This window comes from Capricornis sumatraensis, chromosome 8 (genome assembly GCF_032405125.1).
Source record: "Capricornis sumatraensis isolate serow.1 chromosome 8, serow.2, whole genome shotgun sequence".
Taxonomy (NCBI): domain Eukaryota; kingdom Metazoa; phylum Chordata; class Mammalia; order Artiodactyla; family Bovidae; genus Capricornis; species Capricornis sumatraensis.
In genome coordinates, this window is record NC_091076.1 from 91119819 (window position 1) to 91141800 (window position 21982).

The following is a 21982-nucleotide window of genomic DNA, read 5'->3' on the forward strand; positions in this document are numbered from 1 at the left end:
TTAAAAATTTTATTTCATTTTTTTGGCTGTGCAGTAGGCAGGATCTTAGTTCCCTGATCAGGAATTGAACCTGGACCTTTGATCATGGATGCACGGAGTCATAGCCATTGGATCTCCAGGAAATTCCCATCCCCCAGCTATTATTTATTAGTTTTCCCAGTTTCATTGAGGACCAACTGACAAAATTGTAATGCATACCTTGTAATACAGTATTATAGAATTGTAATACAACTGTGAGAAATTATTCTCACAATCAAGTTAGTAAATGCATTTATCACCTCATATGGTTACCTTGGGCTCCAAAATCACTGCAGATGGTGACTGCAGCCATGAAATTAAAAGACGCTCACTCCTTGGAAGAAAAGTTATGACCAACCTAGATAGGGTATTCAAAAGCAGAGACATTACTTTGCCAACAAAGTTCTGTCTAGTCAAGGCTATGGTTTTTCCAGTGGTCATGTATGGATGTGAGAGTTGGACTGTGAAGAAAGCTGAGCACCGAAGAATTGATGCTTTTGAACTGTGGTGTTGGAGAAGACTCTTGAGGGTCCCTGGGACTGCAGGGAGATCCAACCAGTCCGTTCTGAAGGAGATCAGTCCTGGGTGTTCTTTGGAAGGAATGATGCTAAAGCTGAAACTCCAGTATTTTGGCCACCTCATGTGAAGAGTTGACTCATTGGAAAAGACTCTGATACTCGGAGGGATTGGGGGCAGGAGGAGAAGGGGATGACAGAGGATGAGATGGCTGGATGGCATCACCGACTCGATGGACGTGAGTCTGAGTGAACTCCTGGAGTTGGTGATGGACAGGGAGGCCTGGCGTGCTGTGATTCATGGGGTTGCAAAGAGTCGGACACAACTGAGCGACTGAACTGAACTGAACTGAATGGTTACCTTTTTTTTCTTTTTGGTGAGAACATGTAATATCTGCTTTCTTAGCAAATTTCAAGTATTCAGTGTAGTATAATTAACTAGTCATTATGCTACACATTAGATCCTCAGAATTTATTCATCTTTTAACTAAAATTATGTACCCTTTTTCCTCCATTCCCCAGTCCCTGGCAACACCATTCTACTCTCTGCATGAAAATATGATTTTTTAAAAAAATTGGAGGATAATTGCTTTTCAATGTTGTGTTAGTTTCTGCCATAAAACAACAGGAAAATATTTTTGATAGAAACAAACATCACAATATCTATAGAATAAAATGTTAAAGTCCTTCCTCACCTTCCCCTCTCTTTTGTCTTCCCTGCTTTCTCAGGAAACTGCAGTTTACTCATCCAGATGTTTTCACCCTTCCAAATGGATTTCTATTCATTTGCACACATACACAGCATGTAAAAATACACACGCTATCTGTGAGTCTTCTGTGTTAAATGTGTTGTTCTGTAACTTGTTTTGTTCACCTTGCATAATACACTTTAGTGCATGGATGGGTGCCCAATGTGGATGAAACTGTTGGTTGACTCTCAATTTTAGCTGGGCAATAGCTCACAGCAAGAAAGACTACTATCTCTAGTTTTCTTTGCAGCCAGCTGTGGAAATGTAATTAAGTAGCTGATACAATGTAAGCAGTATATGTAGCAAGTTCTAGAAAACTTTATCTAAGAGAAAGCAGACACATATCTTTTGTCCTGTCTTCTCCATTTCCTCCATCCTGGCTCAGGGTGTGATGGCTGGGTATGAGGGTTGGAGGGTCATCTTGGACTATGAGCTGGCACCATATCCTGGGTATGGCAGAGTAGAAAGCTAAAAGGAATGTGGGTCCCGGAGGATGCCCTGAGGCACAAAGCTACCATCCACAGCCCCGATTAGCCTACTTTTGAATTTTTATGTATGAGAGAAACAAACTTCTATCTGTGTAAAGTCATGTTATTTGGTTATTGTTCAGTTCAGTTCAGTTCAGTCGCTCAGTCGTGTCCAACTCTTTGCGACCCCATGAATCACAGCACGCCAGGCCTCCCTGTCCATCACCAACTCCTGGAGTTCACTCAAACTCACGTCCATCCAGTCGGTGATGCCATCCAGCCATCTCATCCTCTGTCGTCCCCTTCTCCTCCTGCCCCCCATCCCTCCCATCATCAGAGTCTTTTCCAATGAGTCAACTCTTCGCATGAGGTGGCCAAAATACTGGAGTTTCAGCTTCAGCATCATTCCTTCCAAAGAACACCCAGGGCTGATCTCCTTTAGAATGGACTGGTTGGATCTCCTTGCAGTCCAAGGGACTCTCAAGAGTCTTCTCCAACACCACAGTTCAAAAGCATCAATTCTTCGGCGCTCAGCTTTCTTCACAGTCCAACTCTCACATCAATACATGACCACTGGAAAAACCATAGCCTTGACTAGACGGACCTTTGTTGGCAAAGTAATGTCTCTGCTTTTGAATATGCTATCTAGGTTGGTCATAACTTTTCTTCCAAGGAGTAAGCGTCTTTTAATTTCATGGCTACAGTCACTGACTGCAGTGATTTTGGAGCCCCGAAAAACAAAGTCTGACACTGTTTCCACTGTTTCCCCATCTATTTCCCATGAAGTGATGGGACCAGAGGCCATGATCTTTGTTTTCTGAATTTTGAGCTTTAAGCCAACTTTTTCACTGTCCACTTTCACTTTCATCAAGAGGCTTTTTAGTTCCTCTCAGGGCCAAACCTAATATTAAGTAATTTGTCTAGCCACTATCTTATTTAGGAACTTTCAGATTGTTTCCTACTTTTTGCTGTTATTAATAATGTCAGACATGTTTTTATTTCTCTTTAAGGTAGAATTATTAAATCTTTTCTAGCCAGATTTGTTGAGGTTTAATGTTTGTATAATAAAATTCATTCTTTAAGCATAGTCTATGAGTTTTCACAAATTCATAGTCATGTAACATTCACCACAATAAAGATATAGAAAGTTCTGTTACTCATCTCCCAATTCCTTTGTACCCCTTTGTCATCAACCTATCCCCACAGCCCCAGCTCCAGACAAACACTGATCAATTTTCTGTGTCTATAGTTTTGCCTGTTCCAGAATGTCATGTGAATGGAATCATACAGTATGTATCCCTCAGTCTGACTTCTTTCACTTAGCATAAGAGAACTGAAATGCATTCATGTTTGAGTCAGCACATCAGGGCAGTGGGAATTCTGCTAGAAGCCTCCCATGGAAATGGTGAAAACCTCATAAATATACCCCACTATGTGCAACTCAATTTTCTCTCCACTTAAAGTGACTCTATGTTCATATGCCTATAATGGATCAGTTCATGCCTATTAGTGCGCCTGATCAATAGCACCTTTTGCTCCCTCTCAGCTGTTACATTTGGATGATAACTATGGTTCCTTTATCTTAGAAAGGCCCTCAGAATGCTTATGGATATCCAAACACCACCAGATCTGAGGGAAACTGGTGATGGAAGGGACGTTGACATGGAAACAGACAGCAGATTTCACCAATTGTGGTAAATTATTTTAGTTTTGCAAATTTACGAAAAGTGGGCATATGAACCTAATTCTAGGGCCCCCTTCGTGCCCTTGTGCTAATGAGGGCTCTTGAAGTGTATGTGTCCTTGGTGTCATGGTACTTTCACCTCTGCCAGTCACCATGCCCTCAGCTTCCTCCCTCAGCCCAGTCCTCCATTACACCTGGTTCTTCTAAGCCTTGAATCTCTCTTGGATTTTATGAGGTTGACTAGTTCCAGGAACATGTATTTTGTTGTTGTTATTGAGGCTTCTTCTGCCACTTCCTTTCTTCCAAATTAAAAAAAAAAATCCACCTTTGTTTCTTCTCTTATTTTTTTTTCTATCTTTTTGGTTTTATACATTTTTCATTCTTAAATGGGGTGTGGGGAGGAAGAAGAACCTACATGTTCAGTATGGTGTGTGTTTGGAAAGAAGATGGCAGTACTCTGGCTGTACCATGATTGGGTATAGCCTCAAATTGGTCACATCGAGACTATAACTCTTGCATCAGCCCTTGGGGCTCAGGGAACATCTGAAATATCTGAATCAGAGACAAAATAGGGCCTTTCAGATGTCCTCAGAAAGTTCTAATATAGCACAAAACGGTTTGTATCCTGTTTGGGTTTTTGCTGTCCTTGTAGGACTGAGGAGGGGATCCCGCCTGATTCCTCCATGCTGTGTTTTACTCCAGAGGCCATGAGTTCTTATTGGTCCTGATTTTTCAGGGCAGTACCTTCTCAGCCTGTTCTGTAAAATATTTGTTTCCAAGGGCCTGATGGTGAAATGTCTAGGACATGTTCTGTTAGCCAAGGTCTGAATGATGGATGCTGGACAAGGTTTGGTAGTTAACAATTAGGAGTGCCCAGTGAAAGTTTTAGAACTGGACATTGAACAACAGACTGTTTCCAAATTGGGAAAGGAGTACATCAAGGCTGTATATTGTCACCCTGCTTATTTAACTTTTATGCAGAGGACATAAGGAGAAACGCTGGGCTGGATGAAGCACAAGCTGGAATCAAGATTGCTGGGATAAATATGAATAACCTCAGATATGCAGATGACACCACCCTTAAGCAGAAAGTGAAGAACTAAAGAGCCTCTTGATGAAAGTGAAAGAGGAGAGGGAAAAAATTGGCTTAAAATTCAACATTCAGAAAATTAAGATCATGGCATCTGGTCCCATCACTTCATGGCAAGTAGATGGGAAAACAATGGAAACACTGAGAGACTTTATTTTCTCGGGCTCCAAAATCACTGCAGTCAAGCCATGAAATTAAAAGATCCTTGCTCCTTGAAAGAAAGTTATGACAAACCTAGGCAGCTTATGAAAAAGTGAGAGGTTATTTTGCTGACAAAGGCCATCTGCTCAAAGCTATGGTTTTTCCAGTATTCATGTATGGATGTGAAAGTTGGACTATAAAGAAAGCTGAGCACTGAAGAACTGATGCTTTCGAACTGTGGTGTTGGAGAAGACTCTTGAGAGTCCTTTGGACTGCAAAGAGATCCAGCCAGTCCATCCTAAAGGAAGTCAGTCCTGAATATTCACTGGAAGGACTGATGCTGAAGCCGAAACTCCAATACTTTGGCCACCTGATGCGAAGAACTGACTCTTTTGAAAAGACCCTGATGCTGGGAAACATTGAAGTTGGAAGGAGAAGGGGACAACAGAAGATGAGATGGTTGGAAGGCATCACTGACTCAATGGACATGACTTTGAGTAAACTCCGGGAGTTGGTGATGGACAGGGAAGCCTGGCATGCTGCAGTCCGTGGGGTCACAGAATCAGATACGACTGAGCGACTGAACTGAACTGAACTGAATGAAAGTTTTGGAGATTTGTTGACTATTGATATCAGTGTTTTACTTTTTTTTTCACTAAGACTGAATTCTTAGAAATGTGGATGAGTACTTAAGTTTTCCAGCCCTCATACTTATGCTTTCCAGAAGTATTAGCTAAAACCATGCATTTTGGAATCATAACTTAAGTTTGTATTAAACATAAATCTGTCTTGTATAGAGAGACAAGTCTGTTTATCTAAATAGGAAAGAGTGGATATAGAAAAATGGAAGTTAGATTGTGTTTTTGGAAAGAATAAGAACACTCTTTGGAACAAGGAGTGACTAGCGCTGGTGGTCGCAGATGAAGAGGGTCCAACATTGTGGCGTTAAGACGGGGGATTAGCCAGGTGTCTTGAGAGAGCTGTAGTTGTGGCTCTACTCCTCCAGTTCCTAGGAGATGGAGCCTCTGGATGACCCTGCTCGTCAGAATGAGATGGTAACAAGACATAATGAAGTAACTTGCAGCCTAAGAGAGAGGATATCTAGTGACCAGGACTTAACAAATATGGAGACAGAGAAGGTTGCTGCTGGAGAGGAGCTGGACATGGGTGGTGAACAGAGAGGAAAATAATACATCTATGCACACAAGAATCTGTTGATGATGGACATTCCTGGATGGCAATGGAATCTTAGTGTGAAATAGAATGTGCTTGGGGGAACTTGTTGATTTTTTTTCTGGTCGATTGAGACTCTGGTCAGCGAGGAAGAAAGGGAGATCTGAATTTGAATCTATCCCCCACTGCCCATCATCTGTGTGACTCTGGGGAAATTGCTTAATCTATTTGAATGTTTATGCCTTTTATGTAAATAAAAATAATAAAAACACTTACCTTATAAGCCTTTATGAAGATCAAAATGGTGAATTCACAGAAAGCAAGATTAAAGCACAGTCAATAAATGTAAGACACTGGTATTCAGTTCAGTTCAGTTCAGTCACTCAGTCGTGTCCAACTCTTTGTGACCCCATGAATTGCAGCATGCCAGGCCTCCCTGTACATCACCAACTCCCGGAGTTCACCCAAACTCATGTGGTTTGAGTCAGTGATGCCATCCAGCTATCTCATCCTCTGTCGTCCCCTTCTCCTCCTGCCCCCAATCCCTCCCAGCATCAGAGTCTTTTCCAATGAGTCAACTCTTCACATGAGGTGGCCAAAGTATTGGAGTTTTAGCCTCAGCATCATTCCTTCCAATGAACACCCAGGACTGGGCTCCTTTAGGATGAACTGGTTGGATCTCCTTGCAGTCCAAGGGACTCTCAAGAGTATTCTCCAGCACCACAGTTCAAAAGCATCAATTCTTCGGTGCTCAGCTTTCTTCACAGTCCAACTCTCGCATTGATACATGACCACTGGAAAAACCATAGGCTTGACTAGATGGACCTTGGATGGCAAAGTAATGTCTCTGCTTTTTAATATGCTGTCTAGGTTGCTCATGGAGAAGGCAATGGCACCCCACTCCAGTACTCTTGCCTGGAAAATCCCATGGACGGAGGAGCCTGGTCAGCTGCAGTCCATGAGGTCGCTCAGTCAGACACGACTGAGCGACTTCACTTTGACTTTTCACTTTCATGCATTGGAGAAGGAAATGGCAACCCACTCCAGTATTCTTGCCTAGAGAATCCCAGGGATGGTGGAGCCTGGTGGGCTGCCGTCTATGGGGTCGCACAGAGTCGGACACGACTGAAGCGACTTAGCAGCAGCAGCAGCAGGTTGGTCATAACTTCCTTCCAAGGAGTAAGCGGTATTATGGTCCTGCAATTGAAAGTACTTTTATTTATTTATTTTTTTAATATAAATTTATTTATTTTAATTGGAGGCTAATTACTTTACAGTATTGTATTGGTTTTGCCATACATCAACATGAATCCGCCACAGGTGTACACATGTTCCCCATCCTGAACCCCCCTCCCACCTCCCTCCCCGAACCATGAAAGTACTTTTAACCTAACCCAATCCAACTCTACACCATTGAACTTATGACTCCATTACCATAATTCATCAGAAGAAGACCATGAAAAAGGTAACGTCCAGCTGTAGCTACAGTTCAAGAAACTATGCCGGAGCAGAGGTCAACTACTTATGTAGGAGTAGGAAACATAGCAATCAAAATGATCTTTGAGACCTGGAGGTGCAGCCTTAGTGTGGCTTAGCACCTAGATATGCTCCAGTTGAGTATGTGGGCCACTTTGAATTCCACATGGTGTATATATCAGTTGGTTAAAACCCTTTAGTGACTTTCCTGGTGATCCAGGGGCTAAGACTCTAAGCTCCCAGTGCAGGAGGCCTGGGTTTGATCTCTGATTGGGGAACTGGATCCCATATACTGCAGCTAACAGAGTGCAGTCAAGCAAACCAATCCTCACCCCTCCCCGCCCTCAAAAAACCCAAAACAACCCTTTATTGATACTTTGTCATCCACATTGGAAATCTAGGTTATTGCAGAGCTCTCTGCCTCATCACTCATATGAAATAAACTTTTATATCCCAGAACTTTGCTGCTGTCTAGACCCAGCTGCACTTTCTAAAATAACTTGGTTAGGATATCAGGCAGGATTTTGTGTGCAGGAGGATATGAGCAAGATTGAGAACCACCCCAGTCAATAAGCAACTAAGTGCAAAATGGAAAACAGCTATCCAGAGTAACTAACATTAGCCGATCACTCCTGCATTCTAAGGTTGAACCAATTATTAAGCTCAATCAGTATCATTTTCTATTACAACCATAGCGGCCAGCTCAAACTCAAAGAGAACCAGTCATTTACATAGTTAATCAAGGACAGATTTGGGACCAGAGGTTAGGACTGGCATTCTTTCCAATTCATCCTGCATTGAACTGGAGTAAATATGACTACAAGTGAAGCACTTAATTTTATTAGCATATCCTTAGTACTGTGACATTGAGATCAACTGTGGAAATTCAAAACCACAGAATTTATCAAAAATAACTTGGGGCAGAAAATTGTTAATGAAGAGGCAATAAAGATTCCACCAAATGCAAGCAAAAACCAGGGACAGAGCAAGATTTTTTTCCCTATTCCTGGGAAGGATGACATGCAAAGAACCTGAGAAAGGGAAGAGAAGGGAAACATCTTCTAACCCTTTTATTTGAAGAACAGAAATGAATGGTTTCCTTGGGTTTTTTGGTTAATAGGATTTTACAAAAGCAGACTTTTTTTTTTTTTTTTTTTTTTTTTAGAGAGCATTTCCCCTCATTAAGGGACTTTAGAAGGCAGTCGTTGCTCCATTGTAATGTTGCTTATTTTTGAGGATTTTTCTTCAACCGAGTGGACCCTTAGTGAGAGGACACTGCCAAGCTGATCAAGTTCCCCAACCACTGTCTTGACAACAGCTTCTTCTTTTGAGTCTAAAATAAAATAAATGCAAGCTTAGTACTCATTCTTAACAGGTGGAAAGGTATTTAGTCACAATGGGTATGCGCGTATAAAACAGTTTGCAGAACTTCCCTGGTGGTCAAATGGCTGAGAGTGCTACTCTCAATGCAGGGAGCCTGGATTTTGATCCCTGGTCAGGGAGCTAGATCCCACATTCTGCAGTTAAGACCCAGCACGGCCAAGTAAATAAATAAATAAAAATATTAAAAAACCCCAACAAACAGTGTTTGCGAGTTTGCTAAAAATTGAGATGTAATACTCAATATCTGTGCTTAGCAAGGCCTGAGACTATCTTTCTTATCTTTTAGAACAATGGGTGTTTGAAAACATAAGTGAAACATGCATAATTCATGTTGATATATGGCAAAACCAATACAATATTGTAAAGCAATTAACCTCCAATTAAAATAAATAAATTTATACTAAAAAAAGAGAAGTATCAGGCAGGTATAGGCCTGGAGCAAGTAATATTTTCTTTTAAACACCAACTTGCCCTGTTTTTGTGGTTTAAAATAAAGTTGCTTTTCTAGAAAAACATTGAAACTGGGAAAATAATAGGTTCTTAGTAAGAAAAATGTTGGGGGAATTGATTTCCCATTTCAGTAATTTCATAATTTGACCACATCTGTTCTACAGGAATATGAAATATGAATGTTAAGAGCTGATACCTTATCCCTTCATTCACTAGAACTAAACTTATATACAATTTTACTTAGTTTCCAAATAAGTGACTTATTTCATGCGACTGCTGGAGTTTAAGAGTTATTCCAAGTTAAAAAAAACAACCCTCCTGTACCTTTGACTTGATTTTCAGAATTTTTGGGCCCACGCCCTTCTGATTTGTAACATGTGGACCTGCTTTTTCTGTGAAGAGAAAAGAAAATTACTGCAGTTTTCTTTCATTAGGGAGCTTATGCTGCTGCTGCTGCTGCTACTGCTGCTAAGTCGCTTCAGTCGTGTCTGACTCTGTGCGACCCCAGAGACTGCAGCCCACCAGGCTCCCCCATCCCTGGGATTCTCCAGGCAAGAACGCTGGAGTGGGTTGCCATTTCCTTCTCCAATGCATGAAAGTGAAAAGTCAAAGTGAAGTTGCTCAGTCGTGTCCGACTCCTAGCGATCCCATGGACTGTAGCCCACCAGGCCCCTCTGTCCATGCATAAATAACTATGAATGGGGAATAAAAGTTTTGGAGTGCTAGTTTCAATTGAAGTTCTAGTTTCAAATATGGCTTCAACATTAGCTGAAGGAAATGAGATCTCCAAGATTTCCAGGATCCCCTGGAGAAGGAAATGGCAACCCACTCCAGTATCCTTACCTGGGAAATCCCAGGGACAGAGGAGCCTGGCTGGCTATAGTTCATGGAGTCTCAGAGTCAGACATGACTTAGCAACTAAACAACAACACGACAGGGTGGTGGCCAGTGAAGCCACCATGGAGTGTGTTATTATAAGAAACATGCTTCCGTGCTCAATCTTAGAAAGCAGTTTTCCTTCTGGATTGGAGTCCAGGCATTGCTCAGTATTCCATATTTAAATCGTCTCTACAGTAATAGGTATAGATACTTTACATACTAAGAGATTGGATTTTGCTGCCTGTTTTCATGTCATTTAGATGCAGTAACAAGTTGCTAAGTGATGTTCTTCAGAGCAGGAAATTCTAGGATACAGTATTGGTTTACACATACACTGAGAAAACCTAGTCTATGTGTGATTCATGTTTTTCACAAGTTGATATTTACCTTCCTTCCCCATCTATTAATTTGCAATACATTTCAATTTCTTTTTCTAAAAATATTTTGACACCGAGAAGCCTTTCGTGCTCAAGCTTCTGGCCTTCCGTTTCCATCCGAATCTGCTGGAGTTGGTCCTCCGTTGCTCCAATCTGCTCTTGGATTTGCTGGAGCTGATGGCAGTAATTGCTTTCAGTCTCAGCCAAGGAGCATTCGTAGGAATGTTTCTGAAAGAACAAAGCACAGCTTGCACGTGTAACAGATAAACCACATGTTTATGCTTTAAAAACATTCTCAAGGTGGAAAGAAATATTTTGTACAAGGGCTAAATCTTTCCCCTTGAAAATCAACATTAGCCAGATTAAAAAAAAAAATTTTGCTCTTCATTGAAAAAGCTTCCTGTTTTTCCTTCTTCAAGTTTTGGGATTAGTGAATCAGAAGTAATATTTATAGAAAAAATGCTTGATATATAATATGTCCATGTCTATTTAATACATTTTAGTGAAATATAATTAGTTATATGTATTCAGCTATATAATTAGTTATATATATTCAGTTATATGTATATATATATATATATATATGGGTTCCTAGGTGGCTCAGTGGTAAAGCATCCGCCTGTCAATGCAGGAGATGCTGGTTTGATCCCTGGGTTGGGAAGATCCCTTGGAGAAGGAAATGGCAACCCACTCCAGTATCCTCGCCTGTAGAATCCCATGGACAGAGGAGTCTGGTGGGCTACAGTCCCTGGGGTTGCAAGAGTCAGACATGACTTAGCAACTAAACAACAACACATACACACCCGCATATATATATATGTTTGTATTTACTCAACACACACACACATTCAAGTCAAGGTGATGCCTACGAACCATGGCCAGGAGGGACTGAAGTTCTATTTCCAAGGTTTGCAGGTTGCGCTTCAGTTCCATCAGCTCATTTCTGGCTGCCATAGCCGCTCCCGCATCGTCAGAAATCTGCTGATGCAGCGATGTGCTCTGAAGCATAATTGTCAGATGGGTTAGTGACCCGCTTGGTGGTCTCCTGAACAAACCCCTTGGCCTGTGATTTGCTACATATACCTTCTCATTAAACCAGGCCTCGGCATCTTCACGGTTCTGTTCCGCCAAGTCCTCGTACTCAGCCCTCATGTTGTTCAACAGAACAGTGAGGTCCACTCCTGGGGCTGCATTTATCTCCACATTCACATTCCCCCCGGCTGCACCCTGCATGACTTTCATTTCCTGGAAAAGCTATATGTATTAATCATCAAGGTAGACTTAAAGAAAATTATTAAAGTATAGTTGATTTTGGGCTTCCCAGGTGGCACTAGTGGTAAAGAACCTGTCTGCCAGTGCAGAAGATGTAGGAAACATGGGTTCGATCCCTGGCACAGGAAGATCCCTGGAGAGGGAAATGGCAATCGCCTCCAGTATTCTTGCCTGGAAAATTCCATGGACAGAGGAGCTTGGCAGGCTATAGTCCATGGGGTCGCAAAAAGTCAGGCATGACTGAGCTCACACACACACACACACACACACACACAAGTTGATTTACAATGTTATGTTAATTTCTTCTATACAGCAAAGTAACTCAGTTATACATACATACCTATAGATTCTTTTTCATATTCTTTTCCATCATGGTTTATCACAAGATATTGAATATAGTTCCCTGTGCCATACAGTAGGACTTTGCTGTTTATCTCTCCTATATATAATAGTTTGCCTCTGCTAATCTCAAACTCCCAATCCATCCCTTCCTTCTCCCCCTTCCCTCCTGGCAATCACAAATCTATTCAGGGCAGATTTTTGATTGAGATCCACAGTGGACTTGAGGAAGGGCATCAGATACCATAAGAAGCCAGGGTTCCTTACCTCCTGGTGATTTTTTTTGAGGTATGTCAGTTCCTCACTGAGTGCTTCACACTGCATCTCCAGGTCACTTATACAAAGAGTCAGCTCATCCATAACTCTGTGAAGACCGTTGATGTCAGCCTCAACACTCTGGTGGAGAGCAAGCTCATTTTCATACCTGGAAGGTTGTTAAAATGCTTGAGAACTATAATCGTAGGTAGGTGCAAAGCATGACTTTTCTAGATGTTTCATATACTAAAAGATACCAATGTTTAGTACATACCCCTGAAGCAGATGATGATAGCAAAATGATGAAACATTTTGAAACACCTATTGGTTTATGAATATTATTTTGGAGCTGTTTCTTCAGAGTTGATTTTTGGCATCCTGTATGCTTAACAGTAGAAGAAAACTACTCTTTAAAATTTATGATAGCTTTAGCCTTCTGTGGCCATCGCTGAAACGCTAGCGGCCAAAATGAAGTTCAATCCTTTTGTGACTTCTGACCGAAGCAAGAATAGAAAAAGGCATTTCAATGTGCCTTCCCACATTCGCAGGAAAATTATGTCTTCTCCTCTTTCTAAAGAGCTAAGACAGAAGTACAACGTTCGATCCATGCCCATCCGAAAGCATGATGAAGTTCAGGTTGTACGAGGGCACTACAAAGGGCAGCAAATTGGCAAAGTAGTCCAGGTTTACAGGAAGAAATATGTCATCTACATTGAATGAGTGCAGCGGGAGAAGGCTAACGGCACAACTGTCCATGTGGGCATTCACCCCAGCAAGGTGGTTATCACCAGACTAAAACTGGACAAAGACCGCAAAAAGATCCTCGAACGTAAAGCCAAATCTCGCCAAGTAGGAAAGGAAAAGGGCAAATATAAGGAAGAAACAATTGAGAAGATGCAAGAATAAAGTCATCTTGTCTACAGCTTTCATTAAAAACTGTTAAAATGAAAAAAAAAAAATTTATGATAGCTTTAACCTAAATGTCCATAGCAGAGAAATAGATAAAGAAGATATGGTACATATATACAATGGAATATTATACAGCCATTAAAAAGAATGAAATAATGCCATTTGCAGCAACATGGATGGACCTAGAGATTATCATACTGAGTAAAGTGAGTCAGGCAGAGAAGGAGAAATATTGTATGCCATCCTTCATATGTGAAATCTGAAAAGGAATGTTACAAGTGAACTTGTTTACAAAACTGAAACAGATTCACCTACTTAGAGAACAAACTTTTGGTTGTCAGGGGGTAATGATGGGAGGAAGGGATAGTTAGGAGTTAGTACCACTATATTTAAAATGGATAACCAATAAGAACCTGCTGTATAGCACAGGGAACTCTGTTTAGTGTTATGTGGCAGCCTGGATGGGAAGTTTGAAGGAGAAGGATACATGTATCTGTATGGCTGAGTCCCTTTGCTGTCCTCCTGAAACTATCACAGCATTGTTAACTAGTTATACTCCAATATTTTAAAAAAAAAGGTTTTAAAAAGTTAAAAAAATTAAATTTATGCTAGCTTTGTATCAGAGCACATTTAATCTCTTCAGTCATCTAGTCTGACTTTACAAAACCATGTTGGTTTTTAAAGCAAAAGTTATGTTCTCTATTCCAATGTAGTATTTTTACCTTTATTATAATTAATTACTTTATGTTTACCTACTTCAGCCTGAAGTCATCAGCGGTCAGTCTGGCATTTTCATTTTGTAGAACAATGCTGGCATTACAGGTAGTCACAGAAATAATCTAAATAGGGTAGATGGTGCAAAATGTTAGGTCCCAAAAGTCAAGGGAGATTCCAGATCTCATTGTGATTCTTATCTTCTTAATCCATAAACCATCTATTTTAGCATCATTTTTTTCCTATTTTAAAGAAATCTGGATTTTCTGCAGAGTTTACGAGCCAAATGTAAACTTTTCCAATCACAGACAGTTTTATTACTCTTCATCAAAAAGTATGAGGTAATAAAAGATCAATGAAGCAATTCTATTTGGAAGCAATTTCTCTTTCATCAATTAATTCTGCAAATTCTTATTGCCAGGCAGTGTGCCAAGCACTGGGAATGTAGTGTTAGCAAATTCACACAAATTTGCTAAGCGTGTTTTCTATTACATCTTTTTTTTTTTTTTTAAGGTTATGCACACCCAAAGCCTGTAGTAAAAGTATCCATCTTTCTTACCTGCCTTTGGAGATCTTCAGTGACTGAGAAATATTTACTATAGTCATGAGCAAGTTGCCGGCCAGAACCAGGCCCATATTTCTCATACCAGCCCTTGATTTTCTGCTCGAGGTCAGTGTTGGCCTCCTCCAGAGTACACACGTGGTCCAGATAGGATGCCAGGCGGTCATTGAGGTTCTGCAGTGTTACCTTTTCATTCCCAGGGAGGAGGCCATGCTCATTTTCAAGAAAACCAGTACAGACACCGCTTCCCAACCCTCCACCACCATGAGAGAAACTTCCTTTAGAAGAAACGCTTCCAAGAGGGCCAGAGAAGCTGCTTCCTGCTCCCAACCCACTGCATACATTTCCAGCCCTGAAGCCTGTCCTTCCACCAGTTAGCCGACCAGCGCCAGCTTGAGAGCAGAGCCGCCTGGATCCACCAGAGAGTCGAAAAGACATGGCAACAGCACCAAACAACCCTTTCTCCGAGAGGAGCGAAGTCAAAAGTCACCATCCATGGAAGTTCGCTCTGTTGGCCTTTTATAGGATTTAGGAGGTCATTTCAGCCTTAACTATGCCCATCTGTAATAAAATATTACTTGCATGCTAATTGTTGTTTTTCATAATTGGGTGATTTTTTAACAGGGTCCAGTCTGCAGGTGGAAAGCTGGCCCAAGGATATTTTTGTGTATGAAAAAGGTGCCAGAGAGAGTAACACCAAATCATAGTTTTAAAAGTCAATATTGTATATGAGTCAATGTACATCTTTTTGACCTCTGAAATATATTTTAGTTGTTTTTTCCCTCCAATATAACAAAAGACTCATAATTCAAATGGACAGTGTCTAACGCTTTTGTTCTGTAAATACTTATGAAGTATTTTTATTATTCATGTGTTATCGAATGATTTCTTTATTATTCAAATCAGGCGCTCTCAATATATAGTGATCCTTTGGTAGTGGGAGCTCTCTAATTGATTAAAAAAAACAGAAATAAAAGTCCTGCAGAACTTTGCTTATCAATTTAACTAAAAATTAGTGAGTATGTGGCATTGACCGAAAAATTACTTGTATTGAGATTTCTTGGTTTAGTCCAGGAACAGAATGTCTATTGAAGTAACTTCTGAGCCTCCCAATTGCTCATTTTTCTAATGCAAAAATATTGTTTAACATTTTATAGTTTAAATGTATGTATTTAAGACATTATGAATTTTTTTGAGAAACGAGCTTCATGTTGGTGAGGGAGTAAAATATATGAAAAAGAGGGGGATTTTCATCACTACTTAGAAAACCAATAATCATGGTACTTTAGATAAAAGATTAGTTGTCACTGGTGAGCAGAGTCTTCCTCCTTCTGCCTTGATGCCCATGGGAAGTCATCCTGTCCAGTGGGTGCTTCTTTTCCCTGTTGGGCAAATGAAAATAATAATGTTGAAAAGTCTCAAATGAATGTTGAGCAGTTCCAATAATTAATGATTACAACACAGTTGGATGGGCACAAACATTTTGTAAGTGTTAATTATTTAAATTATTATAATAAAGCAGACATGTCAGACAGAGTCAGCTGTCCATCACTTAAAATGGTGCAACTTGATTGGTTAACTGATTATGTGTCCAAATAGTTTTGAAACAGTAGTTTTTCTGAATAAGAGTTGTCAATGTTGTGGATAGTGGATACCTTTGAAAAACATCCAACATTATTGTTTTTAAATGATATTTGCTAAACCAGAATCCATAAAAATCCGTATTTTTTGACCCAAAGTATTTAAAGATAATTAAGGTAAAACTAACTGAGACCATTGGGACACATTTAGAACAATGTGTGATAAGAGATTCAGCTCATATTTAGAAACTTGGTACTGATTTTGTAGTGACCTGGTCAAAATTTCAATCTTTTTGTCCGTGTTTCCCATGAGTAATACAAGTAAAACAGAGTATGCTGTCAGTGTAATAGTTGATAAGTCTTGAGTTTCATGGATAAGAGGTATTATGAGACTGCAAAGTGTTATTAACATAATCTGCTTATCTCTAGATCTTTTATAAACACTAATTAAGTGATAATCTTTTGTGTAATAAGGTAAGCATATATTATTAAAATCATTTTGAAGACAAGTTGACTGTGAAGCTAAGAGGCAACACAGATTATAAAGCATTTCTATATCAAAGCAGGACTGGAATGTATGATGCTAAACTCAGTGAAACATGAGTTTACTCATAAGGGCAAACTGCCGGGGTCCAGCCCCGGTGGATCCAGGGAATTCGAAGGGTGGACGGTGTCGGGAAGGAAAAAAATTATTTATTGATTGATATAAGATTAGATTAAGAAACAATAGTGTAGTAGGAAAATTAAGTGGAGAAAGAGGGCTGAATAACTTGGATTACACGGAAGACCAATAAAATTCCAGACAAGGAATTTGCACCATCTACGTTGGGCCACCAGCACTCGCTTAAATATCTAAGGGTGCCTCGCCTCAGGCTCCCTTTCACACGGGTCTTAACAGCCAGGGCAAGTAAGTAGACTTGGCGAGCCTCCGCGCCCCAGATGGGAATTCAGCCTGAACTTAAAGTAAAGAGGAGAGGGAGGGAAGGTGAGAGAGAGAGACACGGGGGAAACCAGTCCAGCAACTGGCTCCGTCTTCTATTGTTTAGAAGGCCTTTTATACTTTTGATAAAACATGGAGATCAATGGGTAACACAAAGTTATGCAGCGTTAGCAGTCCAGACTCTTATCAAAACCAGGCTTTTCTCTCTGTATACCTAATTGTATACACAAGTCTTAGGTGATTTACATCATCTTCTGGCCAAAAGGGCCAATTAACATTATACAGCCTTTTTTCTGATAAGGGTTTGTCAACCAGAAGACTTATTTGTGTTGATCTTCCCAAAGTCTGGTGCCATTCTCAGAAAGCACTAAATAAAGTTACATTCTTACATAGCAAGGACACAAGAGGAGTGCAGTGATATATAACAAAGAGAAGAGTAATTAATTCAAAAGTCTAGTGTTGCTAACATCAAAACTATTGTATATCTTTTTCCATATCCCGTTTACATTGATTAATATCCTCCCAGGTGCCTAAAAGATAAAGAATATGGAGGCCTGGTGGCAATCATTGAGTCAACAGTGAAAACCCATCACCAATATAATTTTTAACTCTTTAGAAAAGGCTCTGTATCTTTAAGATGCTTTTAAGCTTTGTGCCTCTCGCAGTTGAGGGGGCTGTAAGCAATTCACAAGCTGTAAGAGGTCTGGGGAACCTGTTAGGCAAGCTAGAGAGCTATCAGAGGGGGTTTAACTGAAACATCCCTTTCAAATGCAGAAGACTAAAGCCCTGAGTTGACTTTTTTTCCAGAGAATATCAGAAGAGTGGAAAAGCAGACAGATTCTTATTTTTTTGGGGGTGGATGCTCAGGAAATGCCAGGGGGGAACTCCTGAAGTCTGATCACGACCTTGACCTTGCGTATGTCAGCTTCCTTCCTCATGACCTTGTCACGGGCGGAATTCCTCATGCTGGCTCCTGGCAGCAAACCTCTTGAATTTTTAAATCATAGATTTCCTCCAAACTAACAATTACTACAAAAGTTTAGACATGCTTTAGTCCTTTCTAGAAGTGGGGGACAGAGTTAAATATTCTAGGCTAGTTCTATCTATATATTTCTCCCTGACAGTGGTTATTTTATTAATGATAAGAAATGTATATTCAACTGTATATAATTATCATTTCTTGAGAATCTATTGGGTATTAGAACATTCATTATATAATACACATAGTGTAGGTAGAATCCAATGAACAGTATGAGATGGTTGGATAGCATCACCGATTCAATGGATATGAACTTGGTCAAACTTTGGGAGCGAGTGAAGGATTGGAAGGCTTGGCGTGCTATAGTCCATTGGGTCATGAAGAGTTGAGCATGACTTAGCAACTGAACAACAACAATGTAGGTACTCAAAAATAATTGAACATACAAACTTTAAGTTAGGCAATTTTAATGTCTACTTATTTCAGGATAAAGTTATTCCTTACATTATCTTATTTTAATGATTGGATGCTAATTTTTTCCCTGATAAATTTAGCATTTAATTTCAAATATGCTTTGGTATCTTTTGCTGTTGTTTAAAATTAATATTCTACATTTCTTCTAGCCAAGTTTATAAAAGTGTGTTTCTTGAACACAGATGAAGTTTGTTTTGTCACCAGATTCTTAGTTTTTTTCTGAGAATCAGACTCCGGTGAGCCAATTCCTCTCACAAAGTGGCTTCCCTGATTTGTTTGGGAAGGAGACTCTGATGACTGCTTAATCTCAGACTGATTGGAGTTAGGATGATTTAGTAGTTTTGTTTTTTTTTTAATTCCTTCCCTTGCTGGAAGGTGGAAGCATGAATTTCTTACTAGCATGGTGTTATGTTGTAATTAAGCAAACAGACTCTGAGCCTGACTGCCTGGATTAGCATTCCAGCAACTCCAGTTATTAGCTGTGTGACCTTGGGCAAATTATCTAACCACTCTCTGCTTCAGTGTTCTTATCCGTAAAAAAGAGGGTGTTAATAGAATATACCTCATAGTGTTGTTGTGAGAATTAAATGATGCTTAGAACAGACCGTGGACTTCCCGGGTGGTGCCAGTGGTGAAGAACCCACCTGCCAATGTAGGAGACATAGGAGACTTGAGTTTGATCCCTGGGTTGGGAAGACCCCCTGGAGGAGGCCACAGCAACCCACTCCAGTATTTCTTGCTTGGAGAATCCCATGGACAGAGGAGCCTGGTGGGCTACAGTCCATAGTGTCGCAAAAAGTCAGACATGACTGAAGTGACTGAGCTTCATGCATGCGCAGAATAGACCTTAGCACATAGCAAGTGTTCATTATCATTATTTTGATTTTTTTCCCTGGAAATTATGTTAAAAAGTCCTGGATATATGTTTGGTTTCATTGCCTGTTGCTTTTGGTATCAAATCTGAGAAATCATTGCCAAGACCATGTCAAGAAGCTTTTCCTTACGTTTTCTTTGAAGAGTTTTATAGCTTCAGGTCTTGATATTTATGTCTTTAATCCGTGTTGAGTTGATTTTGTGAATAGTGTATGATCAGTTCAGTTCATTTGCTCAGTCATGTCTGACTCTGTGACGCTATGGACTGCAGCATGCCAGGCTTCCCTGTCCATCACCAACTCCTGGAGCTTGCTCAAACTCATGTCCATCGAGTCGGTGATGCCATCCAACCATCTCATCCTCTATGAACAGTATGAAAAGTGTACTATAGGGGTCCAATTTTGTTCTTTTTACATGTGGATATTCAGTTTTCCTAATACCATTTGTTGAGAAAACTGTCCTTTCTTGATTATGTATCCTTGGCTCCCTTGTCAAAAATCAGTTGACTGTATGCATGTGAGTTTAGTTCTGAGCTCTCTATTCTGTTTCAATGGTTTAAGTCTGTCTTCTCCCCTCCCACCATACTGTTTTTTCCCCCCAGTTGCAGTAAAATACACAAAACATAAAATTACCACTTAACCATTTTATGTGTATAGTTCAGTGATATTAAATACATTCATTCACCAATGTTTGCAACCAACATCCATCTCCAAAACTGTTTTCATATTATAAAACTGAAACTCATACCTCTTAAACAATAACTCCCATTCCCTCCTCCTCCCAGTACCTGGCAACCACGTCCCTATTAACACTTGTTATTTTCTATTTTTTTGACAGTAGTCATTCACCTGTGTATGAGGTGGTATCTCCTTTCAGTTTTGATTTGCATTCCCTAATGATTAGTAAAGTTGAGCCTCCTTTCATGTGTTTATTGGCTACTTATATATCTACCCTAGTGTTTTAATTACAGTAACTTAGTCATATATTTTGAAATTAGGAAGTGTGATACCTTCAGCTTTGTTCTTTTCCAAAATTGCTTTGGTTATCATGAGTCTTTTGTGTTTTTCTATGAATTTTAGCATTTTTTTCCATTTCTGTAAAAAAATACAGTTGGGATTTTGATAAGGATTGTTTGAATTTGTAGAGCATGTTGGTAGTAGAAACATTTAAACTATATTAATTTTTCAAGTCTGTGAACTTGAATGTCTCTCCATTTATTTGCCTCTACTATAATTACTTTCAGCAATGTTTTATAGTTTTCAGTGTACAAATATTTTAGCTCTTTGATTAAATTTATTGCTAGATATTTTATTCTTTTTATGCTATTGTAAATAAGATTGTTTAATTTTTTGGATAATTTGTTTGTATATAAAACTATAGCTGATTTTTAAAAAATGTTGAGTTGTATCCTGCAACTTTGCTGAATTTATTAGTTCTAATAGTTTTTTGAGGAAGTTTTTAGGGTTTTCTATATTTAAGATCATGTCATCTGCAAGCTGAGACAATTTTACTTCTTCCTTTTGGATTTGGATGCCTTTTATTTCTTTTTCATACCTAATTGCTCTGGCTAGGACTTCCAGTACTGTATTGAATAAAAGTGGAAAGAGTGGACATGATCTTAGAAGAAAAGATTTTTGTTCCTGATCTTAGAGGAAAAGCTTTAAGCTCTTCACCATTGAGTTTGATGTTAGCTGTGGGAATGTCATAAATGGCCTTTGTTGTGTTGGAATACATCCTTCTATACCAAATTTTTTGAGTATTTTTATCCTGAAAGTGTTTGAATTTTGTCATATGCTTTTCTGGCCTCTATTGAGATGATCATATGATTTTTATCCTTCCTTCTGTTAATGTGATGTATCATATTTATTGATTTGTATGTATTGAACCATCTTGCATCCCAGGGATAAATCCCACTTGATCATGGTTTATGACCCTCTTAATGCACCCTTGAATTTGTTTGCTAATATTTTGTCAAAGACTTTGGCCTCTATATTCATCAGAGATATTAATCTATAATTTTATTATCTTGTAGTGTTTTTGTCTTTGGTATCAGGGTAATGCTGGCTTTGTAAAATGAGTTTATAAAATTTCCATCTTGTTTAATTTTTTGGAAGAGTTTAAGAAAGATAGGCATTGATTCTTCTTTAAGTGGTAGAATTCACCAGGAAACCACCTGGCCCTGGGCTTTTCTTTGCTGAGAGGTTATGATTACCAATTCAATCTCTTTATTCATTATGGGTCTGTTCAAATTTTCTATTTCTTCATGATTCAGTCTAGGTAAATTGTATGTTTCTAAGAATTTGTTTCTTCTAATTATCTATTTTGTTGGTATATAAATATTCTAGCATTTTCTTTTTTATATTTATTTTATTTTTCTGTACTGGGTCTTAGTTGCAGCATGGAAACTCATAGTTGAAGCACATGGGATCCTTGAGCAGAGATAGAACCTGGGTGTTCTGCGTTGGAAGCATGAAGTATTAGCCACTGGACCACCAGGGAAGTCCCTCTAGCGTTCTCTTATGAGGCTTTGTATTTCAGGCATCTGTTGTAATGTCTCCTTTTTCACTGATACTTTTATTTATTTGAGTCCTCTCTCTTTTTCTCTTGGTTAGTCTAGTTAAAGATTTGTCAATTTTATCTTTTCAAAAAAACCAGCTCAGTTTTGTTGACCCTTTCTAATGTC

General features: G+C 39.4%; 1 protein-coding gene and 1 pseudogene across 1 annotated transcript; one reads left to right on the forward strand and one right to left on the reverse strand.

Moving 5' to 3' along the window:
• Positions 1 to 8494: 8494 nt before the first annotated feature.
• On the reverse strand, positions 8495 to 14891 carry KRT26 (keratin 26). Its single transcript, XM_068978714.1, has 8 exons — positions 14451 to 14891; positions 13934 to 14016; positions 12281 to 12437; positions 11486 to 11647; positions 11276 to 11401; positions 10413 to 10630; positions 9471 to 9538; positions 8495 to 8646 (listed from the first exon to the last, which is right to left on the reverse strand). Exons 1-8 carry the CDS (start codon positions 14889 to 14891, stop codon positions 8495 to 8497), a joined length of 1407 nt encoding a protein of 468 aa, XP_068834815.1.
• Positions 12727 to 13199, forward strand: LOC138084037 (large ribosomal subunit protein uL24-like; annotated as a pseudogene).
• Positions 14892 to 21982: the final 7091 nt, after the last annotated feature.

Excerpts from the sequence above, each read along its gene's own strand:
- KRT26 (XM_068978714.1), bottom strand. The coding sequence starts at position 14,891 with ATGTCTTTTCGACTCTCTGGTGGATCCAGGCGGCTCTGCTCTCAAGCT. Across the intron at positions 12,438-13,933 it reads GCTGATGACTTCAGGCTGAA|GTATGAAAATGAGCTTGCTC; the intron begins GTAGGTAAACAT and ends ACAACCTTCCAG. Across the intron at positions 11,402-11,485 it reads AGGCCTGGTTTAATGAGAAG|AGCACATCGCTGCATCAGCA; the intron begins GTATATGTAGCA and ends ATTATGCTTCAG.